The 21,786-nt window shown below is 40.5% G+C and overlaps 2 protein-coding genes across 3 annotated transcripts; both read right to left on the bottom strand.

Moving 5' to 3' along the window:
- Positions 1 to 854: 854 nt before the first annotated feature.
- LRRC66 (leucine rich repeat containing 66) lies at positions 855 to 11,836 on the bottom strand. Its single transcript, XM_040556866.1, has 4 exons — positions 11,006 to 11,836; positions 8,494 to 8,663; positions 7,348 to 7,678; positions 855 to 6,572 (listed from the first exon to the last, which is right to left on the bottom strand). The coding sequence occupies exons 1-4, from the start codon at positions 11,496 to 11,498 to the stop codon at positions 3,841 to 3,843; spliced, it is 3,726 nt and encodes a 1,241-aa protein (XP_040412800.1). The 5' UTR covers positions 11,499 to 11,836; the 3' UTR covers positions 855 to 3,840.
- An 88-nt stretch (positions 11,837 to 11,924) lies between these two features.
- On the bottom strand, positions 11,925 to 21,767 carry SGCB (sarcoglycan beta). 2 transcript variants are annotated; one of them, XM_040556876.1, is made up of 6 exons: positions 21,055 to 21,767; positions 18,822 to 19,031; positions 17,719 to 17,904; positions 17,414 to 17,605; positions 16,101 to 16,232; positions 11,925 to 15,035 (listed from the first exon to the last, which is right to left on the bottom strand). In XM_040556876.1, the coding sequence occupies exons 1-6, from the start codon at positions 21,076 to 21,078 to the stop codon at positions 14,832 to 14,834; spliced, it is 948 nt and encodes a 315-aa protein (XP_040412810.1). In that variant the 5' UTR covers positions 21,079 to 21,767; the 3' UTR covers positions 11,925 to 14,831. The 2 variants fall into 2 exon arrangements, with proteins under 2 accessions (XP_040412810.1, XP_040412809.1); XM_040556875.1 differs by having other exon boundaries at positions 21,028 to 21,098.
- Between the last annotated feature and the right edge of the window lie 19 nt (positions 21,768 to 21,786).

Below are 21,786 nucleotides of genomic sequence, written 5' to 3'. Positions count from 1 at the left end.
TTCTCACTGACACTGCTGTTGTAGGAACAGCAGTTAACCTGTAATTGTGAATGCTTTATGTCTTAGTTACTTGGATATTACATAAGGTGTGCTAAACTCCTGTGACTCACAACCTAGTGAAAATACTGTTACGCCATCCAGCATGAGTTCAGCTGGTTGATTTTTAGGTCTTTTGTTGGTGTTGATGTAAAATGGCATCTCACAAATAAACGGTATTTGTGTTGGTTTCAGAAACTGACTTCAGGTTTTTCTGTGCTCCATACTTCAGAAATTCTTTTATGTGAATGTGCCTGACTTCAGCTGGCGACCTTTATCATTTAGCAGCAGAAAACTTCTCTGGGCTGAAAAATTCTGTTGAAAGAGAATATATGCAATCACATGATCTTTATTCTCAATATTACAGCAAATCAAATATTTAAAACACTTTGGAAATGGGTATGTTTCAAATGGGATTTGTGGGTATAAAAAATATTGTAATACAAAAGTTTTCAACAAGAGGCATTCCTGCTGAAAATGACTGTTTATAAGACAAATTTTTTAAAAGCATCTTTGTTACTTGCTTATCTTGACATAGGCTTTTGACACTCTTCCTGTGACATCCTGTTAGAGAAGCCGATGAAATATGATCTGGATGAGCAGACAGTGTGGTGGGTTGAAAACTGACTGAACAGCTGGGCTGAGAGCGTAGTGATCAGTGGTACAAAGTCTAGCTGGAGCCCAATAACTAGTGGGGTGTCCCAGGTCAGTACTGAGGTTCACTCTTGTTCAGCATCTTCATTAACGATCTGGATGATGGGGCACAATGTTACCCTCAGCAGGTTGGCTGATGACATAAAACTGAGAGGAGTGGCTGATACACTAGATGGTCATGCTGATTTCTACAGGGACCTGAAGCTGGACAAATGGGCTGATGGGAAGTTTCTGAAGTTCACAGAAGGGCTTTGCAAAGTCCTGCACATGGGAGGAGTAATCCCAGGAGCCATACTGGGAGCAGACTGGCCAGGAAGCAGCTTTGTGGAAAAGAATTTGGGGGTCCTGGTGAACGTCAAGTTGAACGTGAGCGATGCTTTTGTGGTAGAGAAGGTATCTTAGGCTGCGTCGGAAGTGTTGCCAGCAGGTTGAGGGAGGTGATCCTTCTACTTCATTCAGCACTGGTGAAGCCACACCTGGAGTGCTGTGTCCTGTTCTGGGCTGGACACCCCAGAGAGACAGAGGATGAAGAGAGTTCGCTGAAAGGCCACTACGATGATGAAGGGACTGGAACACTGCTCCTATGAAGAAAAATTGTTAGAGCTGAGGCTGCTCAGTCTGGAGAAGAAGGCTCAGCAGATGGGGAATGTCATCAGTATGTTCAAATACACGAAGGAAGGGTGCAAAGAGGAGGGAGTCAGGCTCCTTTCAGCGGTGCCCAGGGATGGGACGAGAGGCAGTGGGCACAAAGTGGAACACAGGAGGTTCCCTCTGAACATCAGGAAGCACTTTGTTTACTGTGCAGGTGACTGAGCACTGGCACAGGTTGCACAGAGTTTGTGGAGACTCCCTTCTTGGAGATCTTCAAAAGCCCCCTGGACGTGGTTCTGGGCAGCCTGCTGTGGGTGTCTCTGTTTGAGTGGGGGTTGGACCAGGCAGCCTCTAGAGGGCCCTGCCAACCTTAGCTCTTCTGTGATCTTGAAGATCTGAAGCGTAAATTCCAGATACTATTCATCTTGGAAGAGAACACCAGTCTAGTAGTATTTGAATGTGATGGTATTTATATCTGAGGCTCTGTTCGTGACCTCAAATACTCGTGTTTTCCTTAGCATTTAGCAGAGTTTGTCAATTATTTGACTTGCAATGGGCTGTTGAGTTGACCTTTTCAAAGCAAAAGTGGTAATATCTGAGCAGAACAATAGAAAAGCTGCTAGCAATAAGACATGAAAATTGCAGCCTAAATGTCTCTAGTACATTCACGACTTTAGTTTTTAAAACAGCCATTAGTTAATCTTCCTACTTAATATTGAATATTGGCTGCAGAATTCCAAATCTGGTGGTGAATAGGAAGCATACTTGTAAAGCCTGACAAAGAGAATAAAGGAAGAGGCTTACACCCTGTAAGAAGGGTGTGCCCAAACTATTACCAAAACAGTCAACTCTTTGTTCTTCATTTGAGAATTCATCCAGCATATGCTGACTGCTTTTTTATGGGGTCTGTTCTGTGACTTCATTTACTTGCTATCAGTTGTGGTAGTAACTTAAAACTTAAGTGAACGTGATTCTTTTGGTACCTGAAGTTACTGATGAAGCTAAAGAAGTTCCAACATCCCTAGAGCAGTTGCAGTTACGCCTCTTTGCAAGCATAACTTCTGTGCAGGAGGGGAAAAAAAATAAAACACAGAAAACAAGCTTGTGCCTGTATAATGTACATTTATACTCCTATAACTGCAACTGTTTTTGTACTACAGTAAGTATTCTAGAAAATGTTGAGTGACCAAATGAGCTAAATGAGGAATGTTTTCAGTGCCAACAAGATATGGCTGATTGACAACAGCTGAAAGGTAAAGGAAAGTGAATTATGATAGAATCTCAAAGGGATTCAGTGAGGGGGGGGATTGTGTACCTTATGGGTACTGAAGGGCCTGGAGAAATAGGGTGAAGGGAAAAAAGAAGAATGTTGAAGGCACACGTTATAAAGAGTATTGGCTGGAAGCCACAGGAAATGTATAAGGTTTTGTATTTCTGAGAGCAGTTGCTAATGATGTGAGGAACTAATAAGAAGGAGAAGGAGGTGAATATTTGAGTTTGAATGAATAGGTGATGATAACGAGTGTCTGCAGTGCTCAGCAGCAAAGCAAAGGTGCAAGATTTAGACAGAAATGTGAAGGCAAGTTTCAGACAACATCAACAATATTCTGACAGTAGAGTGAAATACTTAGTCACGTTAAAAATTCCTTCATGAAGGAGTGAATTTATTTTCTTTGTGGATGTGATGAGGACAGCAGATAATCTTTTTTTTTTTTCCTGTAGCTTTATGGCACAAAGGGAGGCTTAGAAAACTTGCTGCTCCTCATAAGTAGTGTAGTGTATGTATTGCTACTGCAGCTTTCTGGTCAGAAAAAAAACATTTTTTTCCAATACATATTTTGAAAGCTGGCTGAACTGTAGTAGAAGCAACTGACAAAATACTCCTGCGTTTGCAAAGGTGGTGGAGTTTAGAGACTTCTAATCCAGAAATTTGGTTCAAAAAAGCAGAAGACAGTAAAATATCCTCTTTCATGAATAGCGGGATTCCAATAGGAAAACACAATATTAGCAATAATGTAATAATTTCAATGTTACATTTATTTTAGACAGAGAAATAAAACAGTGCATATCAGTGATAATTTCCGAAGGAAAGTAGTATCTTTGTAACTAGAATAAATAAGAAAGTGATTATATACTATTACTATAACTCAGCAAAACTTTATTAACACTTAGAACTACTGAGTAGTTTACTCATTTGAGTATCCTAGAGTTGTTTTTCATACCCCCTACCTGTTTTTATTTTTTTTACACACAAATACCCTTGTAAGCACAAGCCCATAGTACCTGGTTTATTTGTACACAGATGTCTGTGTTAGCCTGAATTACCCTTTGGAGTCAGGGCTTTTCTAAAACAGATGAGTCCAGGCTTTATACATCTCAGGGTTAGGTCTAGTTCCATACCTTGTTTTTCTGAAGTTAGAGGTGGATAGTTGTACTGACAAACGACAAACAGAGAGAAAAACCTATGGTATTCAAGTTATTAAAAGCCAGAGAACTTCATCCTAAGACACAGACATTTTTGCACCTGTTGTATGACAAAAACCCTGCAGGAGCTTATTGTCACACTTCTGTGTCTGAACTACTGCACTCTGTTCTGCTTTGCAACATGACTGCAAATCCATCAAATGCTCTTTTCTTCTTAGCAAAAAACTGGCCCTGTGTGGTCTGAGGTTTTGGAATGAGTTTTTCACTTGAATGTGGGAGGCTGACAGCTGTTGTATAATTGTTCTTCAGTCCTGTCAAAGTAGTGCCATCCTCCTCATTGGAATCAGTGTTTCTGGAGTTTCTATCTCCTGTACTCTTCTGTGGGAATGAGCTGTGTTGTAGGCTTCTGTTAAAGAAACTGGATGGGACTGATAAGGAATACGGATTCTCTTCACTCGGATCCAACTGGAAATACTTTCCTGTGTTGAAGACTGGCTCTGTTTTCCCAGAAGATTCAATATGCACCAAACCTGTCAAAACACTGCGAGGCTGCATTTCTTCAGGAGAGCTACAGTTGGTGCTATCCTGTAATTCTATGTGTTCGTCATCTTCTTCTTCATTAAAACTTCTTTGCATTTTATCTTCCCAAGTCTTAGTTGTGTTCACATGCTCACCCTGTGGTAACGAGTCTTCTTTCTCAGTGATAAACTTAAAAGGCTTTTCGGTTTTGTCTTCCATCGGGGATTGAAGAGGTGATTCATTGCTGCTTATGCTGGCACGCAGTACTGCTGCTTTTTTAACAGTTTCATTCGAACCAATATCAACGGGAGTAGAAGTAAAATAATTGTTCTCAGATGTACTGCTGTTTTGTCTTAATGTAACGTCCCCTTCATCACGATCACTTTCGGAGGAACTCCCATCCGTGAGCTCTTCTGTGGTTACCTCTGGAGCATGCTCTTTCCGTTCAGTGGGACTGGATCTGAGGAAATGCTTTGGTCCAATGGGAAACTGCAGCTGCAAGTCAACATCCCCAGGAGTATTTTCTGTATCTCTTGCATACACGGGAAAAGGTTTTAATGAAAGTAACGTGTTACTAAAGTCTGTATCATGTTTGCGGGGAGAATCTAAAATAGAGTTTTGTACTGTTGACTCTTCATTGGTAAAATAGTCAAATGTTTCAGAAACTTTTTGACTCGAACCAATTGAGTCTGAATCTGACATGTTTACACGATCGCTGTGTTTATCAGTGTCAGGTGATGCTGCTTCAGGCTTGATAGTATCTGACCCATGGTAGTGATGTAGTAGTTGATAGTATCTGACCCCATCAGTAGTGTTTTCAAGATTTACATTGTGCTTGTCTTCATTTTTTCCAGCATGCTGAAGCTCAGCAGCGATGTTTGGATGCTCTGGCAGTGCTGAGCAATAAACGCTTCCATTGTCTGTAGCAGCTTTCTCTAGTGACGGCTGAGGGGCCGGCAGGCTGCTGCTAGCACCAGGTTGTTCCAGTTCAAAATCTTCTAAGGAGCTCCCATCGCTCATTGTGAATGCAGTCCCTTCATCTGAGGAACTGTCACCGAAGAAATCTGCTAAATGACCTCGTTCATTAGTACCTTCTATCGTATGGTTGTACTGTGCATGAGGAGAGTTTTCTATTTTTCGGTAGTCACTTAAATTCTCAGTCTTTGTATCTCTCATACAGTTCCTAGATAAAATAAAGTCTCCTACATCACTGGTTATATTTATATTGCCATTTAGACCAAGTTCTTCATCACATCTTTGCTTTCTGGGCATAAATTTTGCTGTGCTTAGGGGTTCATTATGTGAAACGATACCTTTTCTTTCAGGAGAGTTTGGTGCGGGCTCTGTAATTTCAGACTGCAGCTGCTCAGCGTTGTTTCTCACCTTGCTGTTCCTAGAATCCTGTGCACTTGTGTGGGATTGTCCTCTGGGAAGTGGAATGCCAGTTTCTCTTGCGTAGGATAAATCTGAATCTGAAGAGTCGATGTGAATCGAGTAAATGTCGGCATTCGTTCTGCTGGGTATGGGAGGGAGCCTGCTCTTCTCTAAACCTTCATAATTTGCATGCTGTGAGTGTTCCCATAATGAAGTGTCATTGCTTATTAAGTTCCTTGGTGTTATTTCCTTGTCGTTTTTGTTATCTGTCCTTGCAGAAGGTTGTCCGAAGTTTATGTATTTGGAATTGCTGGAATTAGCTTTGATGTCTGAAAACACTGGGTCTTTCTTCATGTTAATCTTCTTACTGTTTTGGTTTGGGTACTCTTCAGCATTCGGTGTGTGCAGCATGCTGTCAATAATATACGCATACAAATGATCAGTGTCTGTAGGAACAGTGCGTGCGCGTTTTGAAGAATTCTCATAAATAGCAGACGGGTTTTGCTGCCTGTTTGGGGGTTTGCGTGCATAGCGCTCTCTGCTCAGGGTTTCATCTGAAAAAGCTTCATTGGAATAAGTATGTTCTGAACCTGTACTTTTGTTTCTGCGCATGCACATCCACAGGCGCACAAGGTAGGGTCTAGCAAAAACACCCAGGCAAAAAGCACAAAAAAACGTAATGAACACGGAGAGGCAGATGGCCAGGGTAAAGTCTTGCTTTGTTCTTTCTTGTCTAAAAACAGGGTTAGTGTCCCGGGTTTTTCTAACCAAAGACGTTGAAACCCGTTCTTTCACCTGTACATTGTAGATGAGGTATTTCTTCTTTGTTGTATTAAAAATACACATATATAATCCTTCAGCAGTTTTTTCGGCATTGTGTATTACTAAACTGCTCCTTTTATCCAGTGTCATGTGAGGAAGACTACTTTCCTCTGAAATCCTGCCTTTAGGTGTCCACCAAGAGACTCCATTGCCTGAAATAAAAGAAAACACAAATGAAAACGTTTTTAAAAGTAGAGGATACTTGGCCTGCAGGGGCAGGTTATTTGTATAAAGTGGTACTCTGACCTATCTGTGATAATTTTAATGTTATTTTTATAAAAGTCAATTTTCTTTTTATCCATAGTTACTTGACATTGTGCCAAGTGTCTGTCAAACCATCGGCATTTTTTCTTTACATTTATAATACAGCACACGTGGTGTCTTAATAGCAGACTTTCCAAGAAAACTGGTGTGGGTGAGGGAGGAAGTCACTGAAATGATGTATGGTCTTGGTCCCGCTAGAAACTGCTGCTGGCTCTACCCTCTCACATGCAAATACACTTTCATTCTGCAGTGACTGAATACTAGAAACAATATTATATCCATCTCATTTTTCTACGTTCACCCAGAATTACTGCCCCACAGCTATTAATCACAGTAAGAGGAAAGCCTGTTCTGTCCTTTGTTGCATTCAGTAAGCAAAGTACACGTTTATATACTACATACTGAAATTTGTGTACGATCGGACGTTAGTGTCACTTAGTAGTTCAGTGTTACAAAGGAGATGAAGACTTCTTTGGGAACTAGAACTTACAAATATTCTGCTGTAATACTTTCTACTTAATTAACTGGCACGTTAAATTCTTGTTCAATTAGTTTTAAAATAGCATCCTTAGAAATCCACTTTTCAAACCAGATTTCTTTGATCATTCTGCATGCATTTGGATGTCAGCAGCACATAATGGACAGAGTCCCTGTTTTACGTACCCCCTGTGTTGTCTGTGTCACAGCATAGCACTGACGTCTGCCCTGCTGGGATTGCAGCCGTCTTGAACGAAATGCCCTCACTGCAGTTCAAATGGAAACTGGAAAGGTACAGTACAGGTTTCTGTGAGTTGTTGGCAGATTTACTGTGTGAAGTATTCAATTTTCTCCTCATGGAGTCAGAAAGAAAAGGAATTAAATGTTTGAAAGCATTCAGTCTGCAGTTAAATATCCAGGAATTACTTGACAAATCCACTTCAAGTTGAAAGATGTTCAAGTGGATTATTATCTGTGGTAGGACGGTTGTCAAAGCATTTTCACGGAGATCCACGACCTGTGTGGAAATAATTCATTCAAAATTAATTTGATAAGCCTTAGAATGGAGTCTGAATTGCAATAGGAACAATAGCATTTATTTCAATAAACAAGCATTTGAAAGAAATAGGAACAATACATCTGATTAACGTTTCAATAATATTGCACTAAGCTTTTTGATTTAAACAAAAAGAAAGGAGTGTGGTATGTTTAGTAGTCCCTTCATTGCACACTACGTCTGTGTGACTGGGAATCTGCAGGGCTTGCACCGTGGGGTGCCTCCTGCGTGATGTCCCTGGGTGCAGGAGAGCAGCCTCCTCACGGGATTTTTCAGTTGTGAAGATGTCCTGTGTTTTTTCATGACTCTCTAGCCTCCTTGGAAATAGCCTCTTCAGCCTTATTTCCTCTGAAACTCACATGTAGTTCTTTCTCAGCTTGGCTGTGCCAAAGTTGATAAGGGCCCATGACAGCATTTTAGGGCTTTGTGTTTCTTTGAGAGTGGAAAGGGTGTGTGTGGGTGTGTGTGGATGGGTGCGCACGCACACGGAAGGAATGAGGGAAGAAAAGGAGGTGTATGTTTATGCCAGTTACAGATGGGTTTGTGGCATAGTTAAGTGGGTAATTTTGTGGTTATATTTTGTATATTTACAAGTGTGTGTTCCTGAATATACAAACAACTATTTACATGTAAATGTTATTTAAACTATTTGCGTTCATTCATAATTTTATACTCTTATCATAATCAGACCAATATAATTGTCACTGAATAGTTGATTATTAACAATCTTTAATGGTGATTAGCAGAAAACATAGAAACAGTTGTAATGTTGCAACCTGTAAGTAGTTGAGACCCTGGAAGGCATCTGGATGAATTGTAGTTATCTTGTTGTTTTGTAGGTAGATGGTTTTCAGCTGTGAACAGTTCTGAAAGTCATGCAGGTCAATCCGTAGTATGCCATTGAACGACAGACGGACAGACTGTAAGGATTGCAGCAGTCCTAGCCCTAGGAAGAGCAAAATTATTTTACATTTTGTATTCTTGTGTTCCTGGGTGTGCCAAGTAGCTTTTAAAAATTCTTTGCAAGGAAGTTCATTCTGTTACTGTCTACTGCAAGTAGTGGCTGCAGGCTTTGATTTATCATGCCTTTTCTGTTGAACAGGTATCCCATCCTAAAAGTTGTATAGCGTCAACAGCAGGCATTTTAATGTATACACAATCAGAGCTTTTTTTTTTTTTAATTCACGTGTCCATAAAAGCAGTAACATTCCTTCATGCTGTGAAAATCATTTTGACTGATCTCTGTACTCTGAGCACGCTACTCTGGAGACTTAGAGGTGTGGAAGGAGGTGCGTGAAAAGGTGGAATATACACAGTTTATAAAATACAAGTATGTTAACTGCAAATAAAAGATGGAAATACAGAAGGTGATATGATTTCTCCTATTCACTGCCGGCTGCACATTCATGCACGTTTCTCATATGGGGAATTACTTGAACCATATTCATAGGACATATGGCTGACTGAAAACAAAAGCACGTTGTTGCTTGTGCCTGTCTGCCTGTGAATTCAGCATGTCAGTATGTTTTACAGCATATCCTAGTTACGACAGCATCTGTCTTGCATAACTAGTTCTGAATGCTAGAGATCCCTTGTTTTTTTTACACACTGCAGGGAGCCCCTAAAGCTCTAGCCTGCAAGTTCCAATGGGAAGGCAGGCACCTGAATGCTCAGCGTCACCAGAGCTTTGTAACACCTACATGTCGCTCTCAAGTGGTTTCTGGTCATAGAGCATTGCTGAGAAGCCGCTACTTCTTAAAAATGTTGCCCTTGGTGCCATGCGGTTTATAGGAAATCTGTAATGCCTGTTTGCTGTTCTGCTTGCTGAGTAATTGATCTCCGGGTTTGTTGTGAAAAGCAGAGAGAGTGATTCATTCCTGCTGTAAAGCTGGAGGTAGCTGATAGGAAAGGCGTTCAGAAGTGCTGGCAGTTCCATCAATTACTCCTTGTACCTGGATGAAGAATGGTAGTTCAGGTGCAGCTCTGAAGCTAAAGTTATGCCAGAAGTACACAGTGATACAGCACCGGTAGGTAGCAGCCTGATAATCTGGAGCGTCAGCTGTGAGAAAGGTTTCTTTATGGCCCAAACCCTCTGCTTTAGGTTTGTGTTTTCTCGCAGTCTCCAGTACAAGAGCTTTAAAACCAGAATACTGCTGAAGTATTTTAGAGAAGGAAAATGAAGCTCTGAACATGCATTTAACTGAGTGTGGGATTTAAGTACTACTTGAAGTGTGGTGGTACGATGCACAGCAATTTGACTTTTAAGATCTAAAAATTAAATTTTGACTCTTAGAGAAAAAGGTTGATCTATGAAAAGGAGTTATATTTAGCTGTCAGAACAATCAAATCTGCATCAGTGTATTTTACAATACAAAGTTTTTATATTTTCCATGTGGGAACCTTACAGATAACTGCAAAAAATGAACTGAAAGTTTCCTGCATGGCAGAGAATTACTTAGTGTCAAAAAAGACGAAGAATGACAGAACTTGCAGGACCCTGTGTAATTGCAAAATTACTCCCTTCCAGTTTGTTTGATAGGTGTGGTTGTTTTGTTTTCTCCTGGTGTTTTCAAAGTCTAAAGCTAATTAATCTGATAGTATCAGGGACTGACTAAATAGAGCAAACAGTGTGTAGGATAGCATTGCTTGTACTGCAGCTTTCACTTCATTTAAACACTTTTTGGATAAACACTTTTTGGACAATGGATTTTCTGTTTATGAAGATACAGACCATCATAAAGGCTGTGATGCCTGGCATGCTTCAGTTACTAAGAAACACTTCCTAAAAGGTTAGCAAAGCCGCAAAGCCTTAAATCCATCTCTTATTAATAGAAGGTGTCACTTTGGTTGGGCAGTAGCAAAATTGCTTTGACTGAACAAAGCATTTTCCTGTATTTATGAAATACCGAAATTGGAGCAAGTTTCATTTTGAAGACTATTGACTTTCTTCTGAAGAGTAGTATGAAATTCCTTATCTGAAAAGGATAGATGCTAAGGTTTATGACTGACTTATGAAGGCGGGTGTTTTTCCAAAGATCCTTATTTCCTGTTCTATACAAACAAGGAAAATTATTCCTGTGCTTCTCGGAGGAGAGATTTTGCTTATACCTGACTGACATTAAGTGTTATGATTGCTAAGACTGTATTTGCATGCAGGTGAAATTTGGCCTCACCTTAAACATAACTAAATGAGACAGTCATATTCTAACTTAAGTAACACATACCATATCATATCCACAACCACCTTACTCCTTGGAGTGAGATCCTTAAAGATTTTGAGATGCTTACCTCTTGGAACTGCATCGAGATAATTTCTTTCAGCCGACAATACTTTCAAAGCAGGCAGGAAGTGATGGACTTTTCCATACGTTTCAGATGCATGTGCAGCTGTAGGTATGTCTAGCGTGAGGGTGTTGATGGAATTACCGTTGAGGTTTAGAGTTTCTAAAGCGGGTAAATTTCTAAAAGCAGTTATGGAGAGTTCAGAAATCAGGTTGTTACTGAGATTCAGATGTTTTAGCATCCAGTCTTCATTTCTCCCGTTGGCACACAGTAAAGTTGTAATGTTGTTGTAACTTAAATCAGCTGTTATTGCTGTTCGTGATATATCTTCTGGAATAGCAGATAGTCCAGTAAAAGAGCAATTCACTGAGAACTTCCCATCCCACCAGCAGTCTGAATGGCGATGTGCATTAAGAAGCTGCTGTGACTTGGTTCCCACTGATCCAGGAATGTGAAAGTAAAGGACCACAGCTACGACACTCAAATGAAGGTTATCCATAGTATCTACATATAAGATGTGAAATTATGGTAAGTTCAGCATAACAAGAGTCCAAATAGGGAGGCGGAAATACTTGGACGTTAAAAAAGTCAACACTGAAGAGACACCCAAACCATTACCAGTGTCCTGTCTCAAACACACAGTTTTGGTGTGTTAGATATTTTTCAAAAAGCAAGTTCAGAAATCGGTAAGCTTCCCCCTCCCTCCACCTCTCCCAAAAGACAATCCAAACCTTTTCCTTCTTTTCCAGCCCTTCAGGCAAGAAATGCAGCTTCTCAGGTACTCCCAACCTAAACGCAGTAGAGACTTTTGAACTGTAACTTCAGGTATCATATGTAATTACCGCTGAGCAAAGTCCACTAGCTATATAATCCATGACGAATAGATGTGGAATGATATTCATACTTACAGTTAATAAAACACTAGTTTCACTGTCAATAAAACAACGTCTTTTAATCAGAGACTGTATTATTACAATAACACTTCAAAACCACAGCTGTGTCTTAGAATTTAGTGTTTCATTTCAAAACAAAGATCAGAAATCCAATTGTCTTCCGCCTATTGAAACAACAACCACCTTTACAAATGCTGAGAATTCATCACATGGAATTTCAGCGTAACCAGTATGGTATTTTGACACAGAGCATGTAGAATGTACTTTTAAAAACAGAATCTCAAGTGCATCTGTGGGATTTAAATAAACAGTGTGCCACACGGTGTTTTAAATAAGCATAAAAAAATGTACTTTAGGCAGAAGATAAAAAACAAATTACTGCATAACACAGGGCATATATGATGTCAACATTTCTCAAACTGTATAATGAAGGCAACAAAATACATTAACACCACATGAACAGTGGCCAGCAAGTCAATAATTCTTATCACTTGGTATTTATATGACTGGTTTTGCTACATTTGACTAAAAATCCACACCTCAAAATCAATTCTTCGGACCATGATTTAAAAGTACCTTTGTGACGCATCGTTCAGCTATGTTGCATATAGTATTTGAATAAGAATTCTTGATAATTACAGGTCAAGAATCCCATCCTAGCATGTAGGCATGACAGTATTAACCAAAGAAGAGCTATAATGTGCTCTTCGTGAGTACTTGACTGAGGCAGTGTCTGTTATTGACCAAATTCTATTTCGGCTTTGGAGGATGCTGCTGCTTATATTTATGTATACATGAATATGTACATGTCAGTATGAATTAATGTCAGATATGTATGTTAGTGTTTACGTGTATATGCATAATATATGAATATAAGCAGCATTATATACAGTACATATATATATATATTTGCATATATATGTAAGTAAAGTGACAAACTGCCATTGTCAACTGCGTGAAAGTTCTGAAAATGTAACCATTTTATTTCCTGTTCCTAATTTAAACATTCTAATTGGGGTACTACTTAGAGCACCAGAGGTTTTTAAAAATCTTTATTGAAGTGACTGATAAAATATTAACTGCACTAAAACCATGAAGTTTATGAAGGCAGTATGCAAAACGTACCTTACTACTTTCTCATAATCTTTCATGTGAGTAATTCAATGGCTTTTGCTGCGTTTTACCCCATTTTTGTTAGCTCCACTGCTGTCCACCCCCCAAAACCCCAGCTACATAGCACCAAAATCTGTCTTTGCCTTTAACCAGTGAGGGAAACGTGACTCCTCTGACCTCCAGAGCAGCCTAACGCCTGACATAAAGGTTCCCCTCCAAAAATCACGGCCACCTGTACGCATCCTGCACCAGGACTTACTGACTTGTAGTAAATGCAGGAATTGGGACCTTAGACAGGAACTTCTTTGCAGCAGGAGCTGACTTGTCCTTTTGTGAAATTCTGCGTACTCTAGGAGCTATAAAACAAGGGTAGGTAATTTATATTCCCATAACAAATGACCAATTCTGAAGTTAATGTGTAACATTTGCACAGCTTTTAGGAAGAGAAGTGCGTGCTTAGCACTTAGTGTCAAAAAAGTACTTGCAAAGTCACCTTTGTGGCCTTCATTATTAAGGTTGTTTGATTATATTGAAAAAAAAAAACCACCCACACACAAAAAAATAATTTCAAACTGAAAAAGATACATGGGGGAAGGAGGAATCTTACAATGAGCTAGTCTATTTTTAGTACAGACCACAACTTTTGCCTCTACAAAAGCAGTTCTAAGGCAGTAAGAGTTTTTATAAGGCCCCAGCTCACCCTAGACAGTTTCGCTGTTGACAGATCCAGATACAGGTGTATTTCCTCTGCTGTAGTGGCATCCAGTACCATCACCTTTAGAATTGCAGACCCGCAGTTTAGCTTCAGAATTGAATTATCAGGTGCTCAGTAATGCATCAGTACTGACGTTCACAGGAAAAAGAGACCTTCGATGCTGCAGCATCTTAGATGCTCTTGCTTACGGTCATGCTTCAGATTATTAGCTGTTGAGTAATAGATTCGTACACTGTTCCCATTAAAGCACCCAGGAAGACACTTTTTTGGGCACCAAGCAAATTATCAGTCCATCTTTGAGAACATACTTTATAATAAACACATTTTATAAATACTTCTCATAAATTAAGCAAGTGTAGAATCCCTAAATTCCACAGACAGGATGGGAGCTCAAGCAACACTTTGGTAATTGCAACTTTCACTTTTACCGGCTAGACTATTTCAAAACTGAAGTTACATTTCCATACTCCATGTTATTTTGCAAGTATTATTTGAGCTAGCTTATTTTTTTTTTTTAACAATGTGAGCATAGATGACAGGAGTAATGCAATATTATAACGTACCATTAGCCAATCTGCCACTAGCTTTCTTTTAGTACACATACAGTAATCCACATAATTTTTGGGGGGAGATCATTACAGCAACCTTTGGCAGTAAATGATGAGAAGACAAAAATTTGCCACTTCAGCCATCCTGTGGAAAAATCCACATCCAACAGTAAACAGACACTCCTGTTGAAGTACTTCAGATTGCAGTTGCATTCTCAGCAATCCTCAAGGTTTTGGGATATAGGGCAAAAAACCTCTTTTAGGGGCAACTGAATCCAGACAAGATTGTTGCTAAAATCATGTTCTTTAAATGTATTCTACAGACCCCAATTCAAAAAGGTATTTCAGTGTGCATGTAAACTGAAAGCTTACTAAAACAGTGCCACTATTATGGCTAAGAGGATGATGACATAATACTGTTGAACGTGAGTCTGTGCTTAAAAATAGTATGTAATAAACATTAGTATAAACTCCTGTAGAAACAGAAATCCTTGAAGGCATGCAGTTACTTCATACAAATATATGTAAACACAGAGAGAGCTCTCCTGGTAGTGCTTTCTGGTTTAGTGCGTAGCTCCACACGGATTGACAGACGTCTGACAACCCATGTTATGACCTGTCACTTGAACCTTGAACAGCGTTCCATCTGCACACATACAGAGCTTGAAGCGCAGCCAGTTACCATTGTTAAACTGTTCCCCATACGAAGAACTTGGCAGTCTCGATGGGCTGACCATCACAGTCCCATTCAGGATAATGCTATTTTCCTATTAAGAGGGAGGAGAAAAAAAAGTATAACTTCTTAGTTAAACAAGGCAGACTGTTTTTAAAAAGGACAAGCTGGTTTAACCAATAAATGACACTTTTAAGATGGCTGTAGAAATCTACAGGATAAATAACATATAGAATCATAGAATGTCTTGGGGTTGGAAGGGACCTTAAAGATCATCTAGTTTCACCCCTCCCTGCCATGCGCAGGGATGCCACCCACTAGATCAGGTTGGCCAAGGCCCCATCCAGCCTGGCCCTGAACACCTCCAGGGATGGGGCATCCACAGCTTCTCTGGGCAACCTGTGCCAGCGCCTCACCACCCTCTGAGTGAAGAATTTCTTCCATATACGAAGGTTTCACCGTTTATATTTGCGAATAACACCCACCAGCTTCTCTATTATAGCCAATGTACTTTGCCATTCCAGTGGTAGATTGATACTGAGAGAGATACTAGTAGTGCAGTAGACAGTGTTTCACTTTACAAACCTATAAGCAAATGCAGTGAATTTAAAAATATGTATATGAAATGGGAATCAGTGTTTGAATTCATATGTGAAATTCATTCACATGTGAAATCAAAGTGCACTTTTCCCCTCCTTGAAACTTTTCCATCATTCTATATGCTCTGTGTCGTTAATAATCTCCAAAAAGCTTAAGTGAATGCTGTGAGCCTTGCTGTGACAGTGCAGGAAGGCAGTGCTCCTAATTTTAGTCTCTGCTCCTCTGTCAAAGGTTGCTGTCCACAATAAGGCCTCCAGAATGAAATATGTATTCCCTTTGGTATTCATTTCAGTGCAAAGACCGATAGCTTACCTTTAATTGCTTTGTGGGTTTTTAGCGTCTTACAGAATTAAATCATTGTTACCTAAAAACCACTGAACCACTAATTAATAGCTAAGTAATAATCTACCTTTTTAAAATTCTACTAAATGTGCTGACCACAAGTAAACTTTTATGCCTATTTTATATAAAATTTGAATCCATACAAAGCTACAAGAGTTTACTGTCAGCTTGAATTTGAAACTAAGACATTCAAAAAAGGCTGTTTCGAAATACTTACTGCTTTAAGTTCCATGTTACCCCCCATTCGAAACTCAATGGTTTTGCCTGTGATGAAAACGCCTTCATTTCCACGGACAATAGCACGTCCATCAACCTTTATGTTTAGGTCACTGGTTGCATTGCTAGTAATCTAAGAATGTAAACAAATGAAAGTATTAGAGATCAATGAAAATGTACCACTTGGGTTTATCTAGGTAATTTTAATTACCTTAAGAATGTTACTCAACAATTTAATAAAAAAACTTCAATGTATTTTATGCCCCTCTCATGTTATGTCTATGAAGCTTCTGCCCATTTGTTATTTTCTACATTTATGTCTATAAACATGGCTTACTTAATTTTGGAAGGTAAGTAAAATTGTTTGTTTGCATATTGTTTGATTGTGATTAAAATGATTTGTATGACAATTTCATGGGATGCGCAATTAACACTGCTAGCAAAGGCAGGCTTCCTTGTAAGAAGTGATTATGTAAACGTATTCTTCTCTTTTTATTTAATCTATTCCTCTTACATATAAGGACATAGTTGTTGTTTTTCTCTCCAGTGTTTACTGTTTGTTAGCCTGCAGAGATAACATGAAGAAGATCAAACTGAATTTTCTTTTTTGTTCCTATAACACACAACTCTCTATAAAACCACCGATACTGCTTTGCTAGTGTTACAAAACAGAATTGTGGGCACTGCTGTCTAAAAAGCCTTTATTATGAGTGATGTTATGAGTGCAAGAAATTTCAGTCTGACATTAACTGACATTTGACATATATGCCTGCCTACCAGTATGTAGGTTTTTTAGTTCTCTGATAAATCAAGCATATTTAATGTAGCAACCAAACTAAGAACATGTTTAAACTGGAAGCCATGAACTAACACAACTCTTGTAATGCTGTGATTGTTCTCTACACCTCCACTCAGGCTTTTGAAATTCTGATTGTACTAATGTTTATCTCCAATAGACGCATGAAGTTCTGGTAGCTACTTCTGGAAGTTCTTACCAGAAATAAAAAAGCTTTCCATATAAATTTTATTTCTGAAACAGTTATCCATGTACAAACAAGTGCATAAACGCTTGATAAAAAGTCACACAGGTTTTCTAATCCTGATAACGGAGCTAGCATGGTATTCCAAATGTCATACTCATGTAATAATGTCAGTTTTCATTCCTAATTTTTAGCATCAGTTACGTTTTCACAGCTGCATTTTTAGTCAAATTTCCAAATATGCTTAGAAGTAGTATTTTTTTCCTTATTCTACAGCTAGGGCAATTCCGTAAGTAGCTTTTAGAAAGAGTTTTAAAAGTTCAAAATGACATACCCTCTCCGTAGAGGCCTTTTGCACATTCAAGATTTTAACTCCATTTGGCAGATGAAACTCATGAGTTTCATAGTCTGTGCTGAACAGTGTGTTTTGTGTCCGGGGGTCAACAAATTCCATGCCAATATCACTGGTAATGGAAGTTTTGTCTTTTTCCACACTAAGCTTGGTTGTTCCTTGCTGAAATACAATCTGCACAAACAGAGTATTTTAAGTTAATGATGTTTCAAATTTAATGTTTATTAATAATGCAAGTGCAATTCCATAGTGTTGCTCTCACACTTTCAATTCGTGATATAACTTACAGGCTGATTATTTCCAGTGATCACCAAATCTTCATTACGTCTGCCTCCTACAGTGCTTTTATATAATGGATGTATAACACCCATGTCAGAAACTTGCTTAAACCGCAGTAAGCCACTCTCATGGAACTCCATACTGTCACAGCCATTGGGACCGATTCGAATCACAGCCCAGATAACAAGTGTAATCTGAAAGAGAAACACACATTTTCAAAGATTGCTTTGATTGCTTGGACAGTCTCACAAAAAGTATTGTATGAATTAGATGTTTTATTTGAAGTAATTATTAATGCTAGCATTTAAGTGAGCTTTTGGTATGAATTTACTTTAGTGTGTGCAATTCCTACTGGAAACATCAGAATACCCATAATTATTAAAAGCATTTTCCGTGACTTCTACACTCATCTGAAAAGGTAACTAAAATATATATATATATAAATATATATATATATATATTTATATATATATAATTGAAATTAAATCATGTCCTTAATTAATCTTTGTCCCATTTAAGGGTAGCCATGGTATCATAAGCCAAACAAATTTCCTTAACAAAATATCTCAGCTTAGAATATATTTACTTTTGAACTACAAAAAAGCACCTTCTGATGCTCATGTCTCATTACAAAAAAAAATCCATTGCTTTTCTCTGATTAAGCAATAAAAATGTGGTATTAACAACAATGGTTTCAAGTGCAGTGGCTGATTAATTCTGAATGCTCATGTGGTGCTCAGTTATAACACATACAATATTTCTGGCTTACCAGATTATCCCAAATATATTTGTACTGCACTAATAACACGTTGCACATTTGGTGTTGTTGAGTTCAGAGAAGGAAGAGTTTCAAGGTTCCTTCTCCTCTGTTTGATAAATTGTAGGTTCCTCATGGGACCATAATACTGAAATAATGATGACTAAAATGGTAAGATTCTTCTGTCTAATCCTGCTCAGAGTACAAAGGAGCAAAAAGGAAAGGAGTAAGATGAGAAATCTCCTTTACTATGTTTTAAGTCCTTCTCAGCCATAGTGGAATAAGTTTTCTTTCTCTAATAAAAAGACAAAATAGACATCTTAACATTGCTTACAGCCTAAGTATCATACTCACAATCAAATTGATGACAGCCAAAATAAAAAGAAGAACAATCACACAAATGGCCAAGTTGCCTTTCCTGCCACGTAAGCCTGTCTTATGGAGACGGTCTTCATCAATTGGAATGTATCCAGCTTTAAAGTTACTGTTGTGCTCCTTATTAACGTTCCTTCGTTCTACAGCCTTCTCACGCATAGATTTCTTCACCGGCCCATTAGAACTTTGCTGTAGTACAAAGCATAGGTTAGCTGTTGTAAGGCATGTAAATCCACCAAAACGATCCACATGTATGTACGCAAAAAATACAAAATGGATTAGTGGAACTTATTAGAGATCATATTTAGAATTATGTTATTGCAGTCTGCCACTGTGTACTTATAATATACCACCACTGCAATCTCCTCTAATGCAATGGCTAAAATTAAAATCCATGTATTTTCAGACAATTTGTAAATTGTTTTTATATCTCATTTTTATCATGACAGGAATTACAACTCTGCTGCAATACAAAAAAAAATTAGCTGTAATGAACTTCATCAGGCTTTTACCTCTTGGGGATGATACGGAATACAATCCTGCAGGTCATGTACCAATTAAATAGGATTTTAGTTCCCTCCACGCTAATGCAGGAGAGTCTTGGGGAGTCTATCAAAACATGCAGGAAGAAGTGTGGTGGACACAGCTTTTAAGTTGTTTTGATAGCACGAGGATTGCATTCAACTTCTATTACTTGCATGCAGTGTTACAAAAAATACTGTAAAGTTTCAAAGCTTCATGGGGAACTTGACCATCCTAGCTTTAACTTACTCGTTTGAAGTAATTAGATTGCAAAGTGTGCCCCTACAATTTGACAAATTAGCACATAAAGGAAACTCTTTTAGGTGTTCATTGGGAACAAAAGCCTGATGTATTTCCATAACTTTGTACAGTATTTTGTTCCACCTTTCTTGAATAGAGCAGGTTGCAATGTAAGGGTCCAGTTCTTTGAAGAAGGGGCTTGATCTTTTTGATGACAGTAGGTTTGTTCACCTGAAATTAATCCTGAAGCTGCACCTTATTGTAACTGCATGTATACATACTGATGTAATGGGTAAAAATGTCTTCTATTTTGTTCTGTGGCTGAACAAGGAAATCGTATTGAAAAAGGTGCTTGATCTAACAGATTTATGAAGGGCTTCCTCGGTGACATGCTTGAAGCTGCTGTAACCCTACACAACTCACAATTGGTTCAGCAGGGAAATGGAGAGATGTCTGTACTCTGGGGAATAGGAAGTTTTATACAACAGGATCGTAAGTATCATGTCCTGAGATTCCTGGAAAGGATCTGATGACCAGATAAAAATCAGACGTAGTATTTCACCCAGTAACGCAGGACAACAGAAGACTCCAGCAGGACTGGGAGAATACTGCTGAAACATTACTGCTGGACTGAGTGCTGGAACATCCACGCTGAGTGAACATCCAGTGCTTCCCGAGGCACCTGGGACTAGGTGAGTCCCCACGGGAATCTGGGCCATCCTACCCGCTGACACCACAGGATTGCAGGTCCATGTACAGCCTCGCTCTTGCATGAAGTCCTGTGGAGATCCGGGAGCTCTCTGAAGATAAGCCCTTGCACGGCTCTGTTTTTTTTCTGGCTGTAGCTCACGTTGCGTTGACGGCATCCCTGTCCCAGCCCAACAGCCGAGGGACGATGACAGCCAGCCCTTCTGACAAATTTAGCTTTCACTGAAGCATGCAAACTCAGATGCTGAGGCCGAGACTGAATTAGAGCTTATGTCTTATTTATACATCGCCACCAAGCTACCGTACTTGCACACGCTAATTCGATGACTCACGCACCAGGTCTATTTATACTGACCGAGCAACTCACGGCTTTGAGTCACAAACTAGCGGCTGACACCTCCTCGCACAGAGCCGCTACGCTTCTGTGCAGAAATGTCACAACACCTCGCTTCGAAAAGGGAAAACATTTTTCCCGTTGGGCGGAACGGGACACGGCTGGGACGCGCCACCCGCTCCTTTTCAGGCGCTGCCCAAGCCTCGCTCCTCCTTTCCCCCGGCACCAGCTATCGTCAGGTCCACGACAAAAAGTCAAGATATTTTTTTTTGGGGGGGGGGGGAAGACGTTTATTTGACACCGGGGAGCCGCGCCCAGCCCAGCCCCTAGCAGCGAAAATGGCGGCCCCGCCCGAGGCCCCCCTCACCCGGCGCGGCTCACCCCGGCCCCCTGCCCGCGGGGACAGACCTGCTCCGAGGCGGCCGCCGCCATCTTCCTCCGCTGCCGCTGCGGCTGCGGCTGCCCTGGGCTCCCCCTGCCGGAGGGAGGGAAGGAGGGAGGCGGCGGCGGCCAGCCCCGCTCGGAGACCCCCCTTCGCTCCGTGAGGTGAAGGTTTATGGCGAGCTCCCTACTGCCCCGCGCTGGCCGGCAGCGCCATGGCCCCGGGGGGGCTGCCTGCGGCGCCTTGCCGCTGTGTGCCCCGGCTCCCCGGAGAAGCACTCGGCAGGCTGGGGATTTTGGTCACTGGAATAAAAAGATGGCAAAAGGCGACTTGGAAAGTGTCCACGCACAGTGAACGGTCCCTGCAGAAACGCCCACACCTCTCTGCACTCCGCGCAACAGGTCCCTTCGCAAGCAAGTCACGGTGTTTCTGTGCATTTAGCCCAAATAACTATTTTTTTTTTCCACACTGGGAAATGCCATTTTAGAGTGCAGTCTGGGGAAACGCCACGAAACGCTGCCTCCTACGCCGTCGCCTCCTCCTCAGTCCCACACCCGCGGGGTGCCGCGGTGCTCCTCGCCTGGTCCCTGCAAGCAGAAGCCGTATGGCAGCGCTGCCCCAAGCCCTGGGTCATGCCTGGCCGTGCCGGGCCGGGCCGGGCCGGGCCGGGCCGTGTCCCCGGGCTGCCGTGGCTCCCGCCCCGTTACCACAACGGAGGCGCGCCCTGCCCTCGTCGCCGTGGCAGCCGGGCCGGGCCC

Source organism: Cygnus olor, chromosome 4 (genome assembly GCF_009769625.2).
Source record: "Cygnus olor isolate bCygOlo1 chromosome 4, bCygOlo1.pri.v2, whole genome shotgun sequence".
Classification (NCBI taxonomy): domain Eukaryota; kingdom Metazoa; phylum Chordata; class Aves; order Anseriformes; family Anatidae; genus Cygnus; species Cygnus olor.
This window is presented reverse-complemented; position numbering and strand designations above follow the sequence as displayed.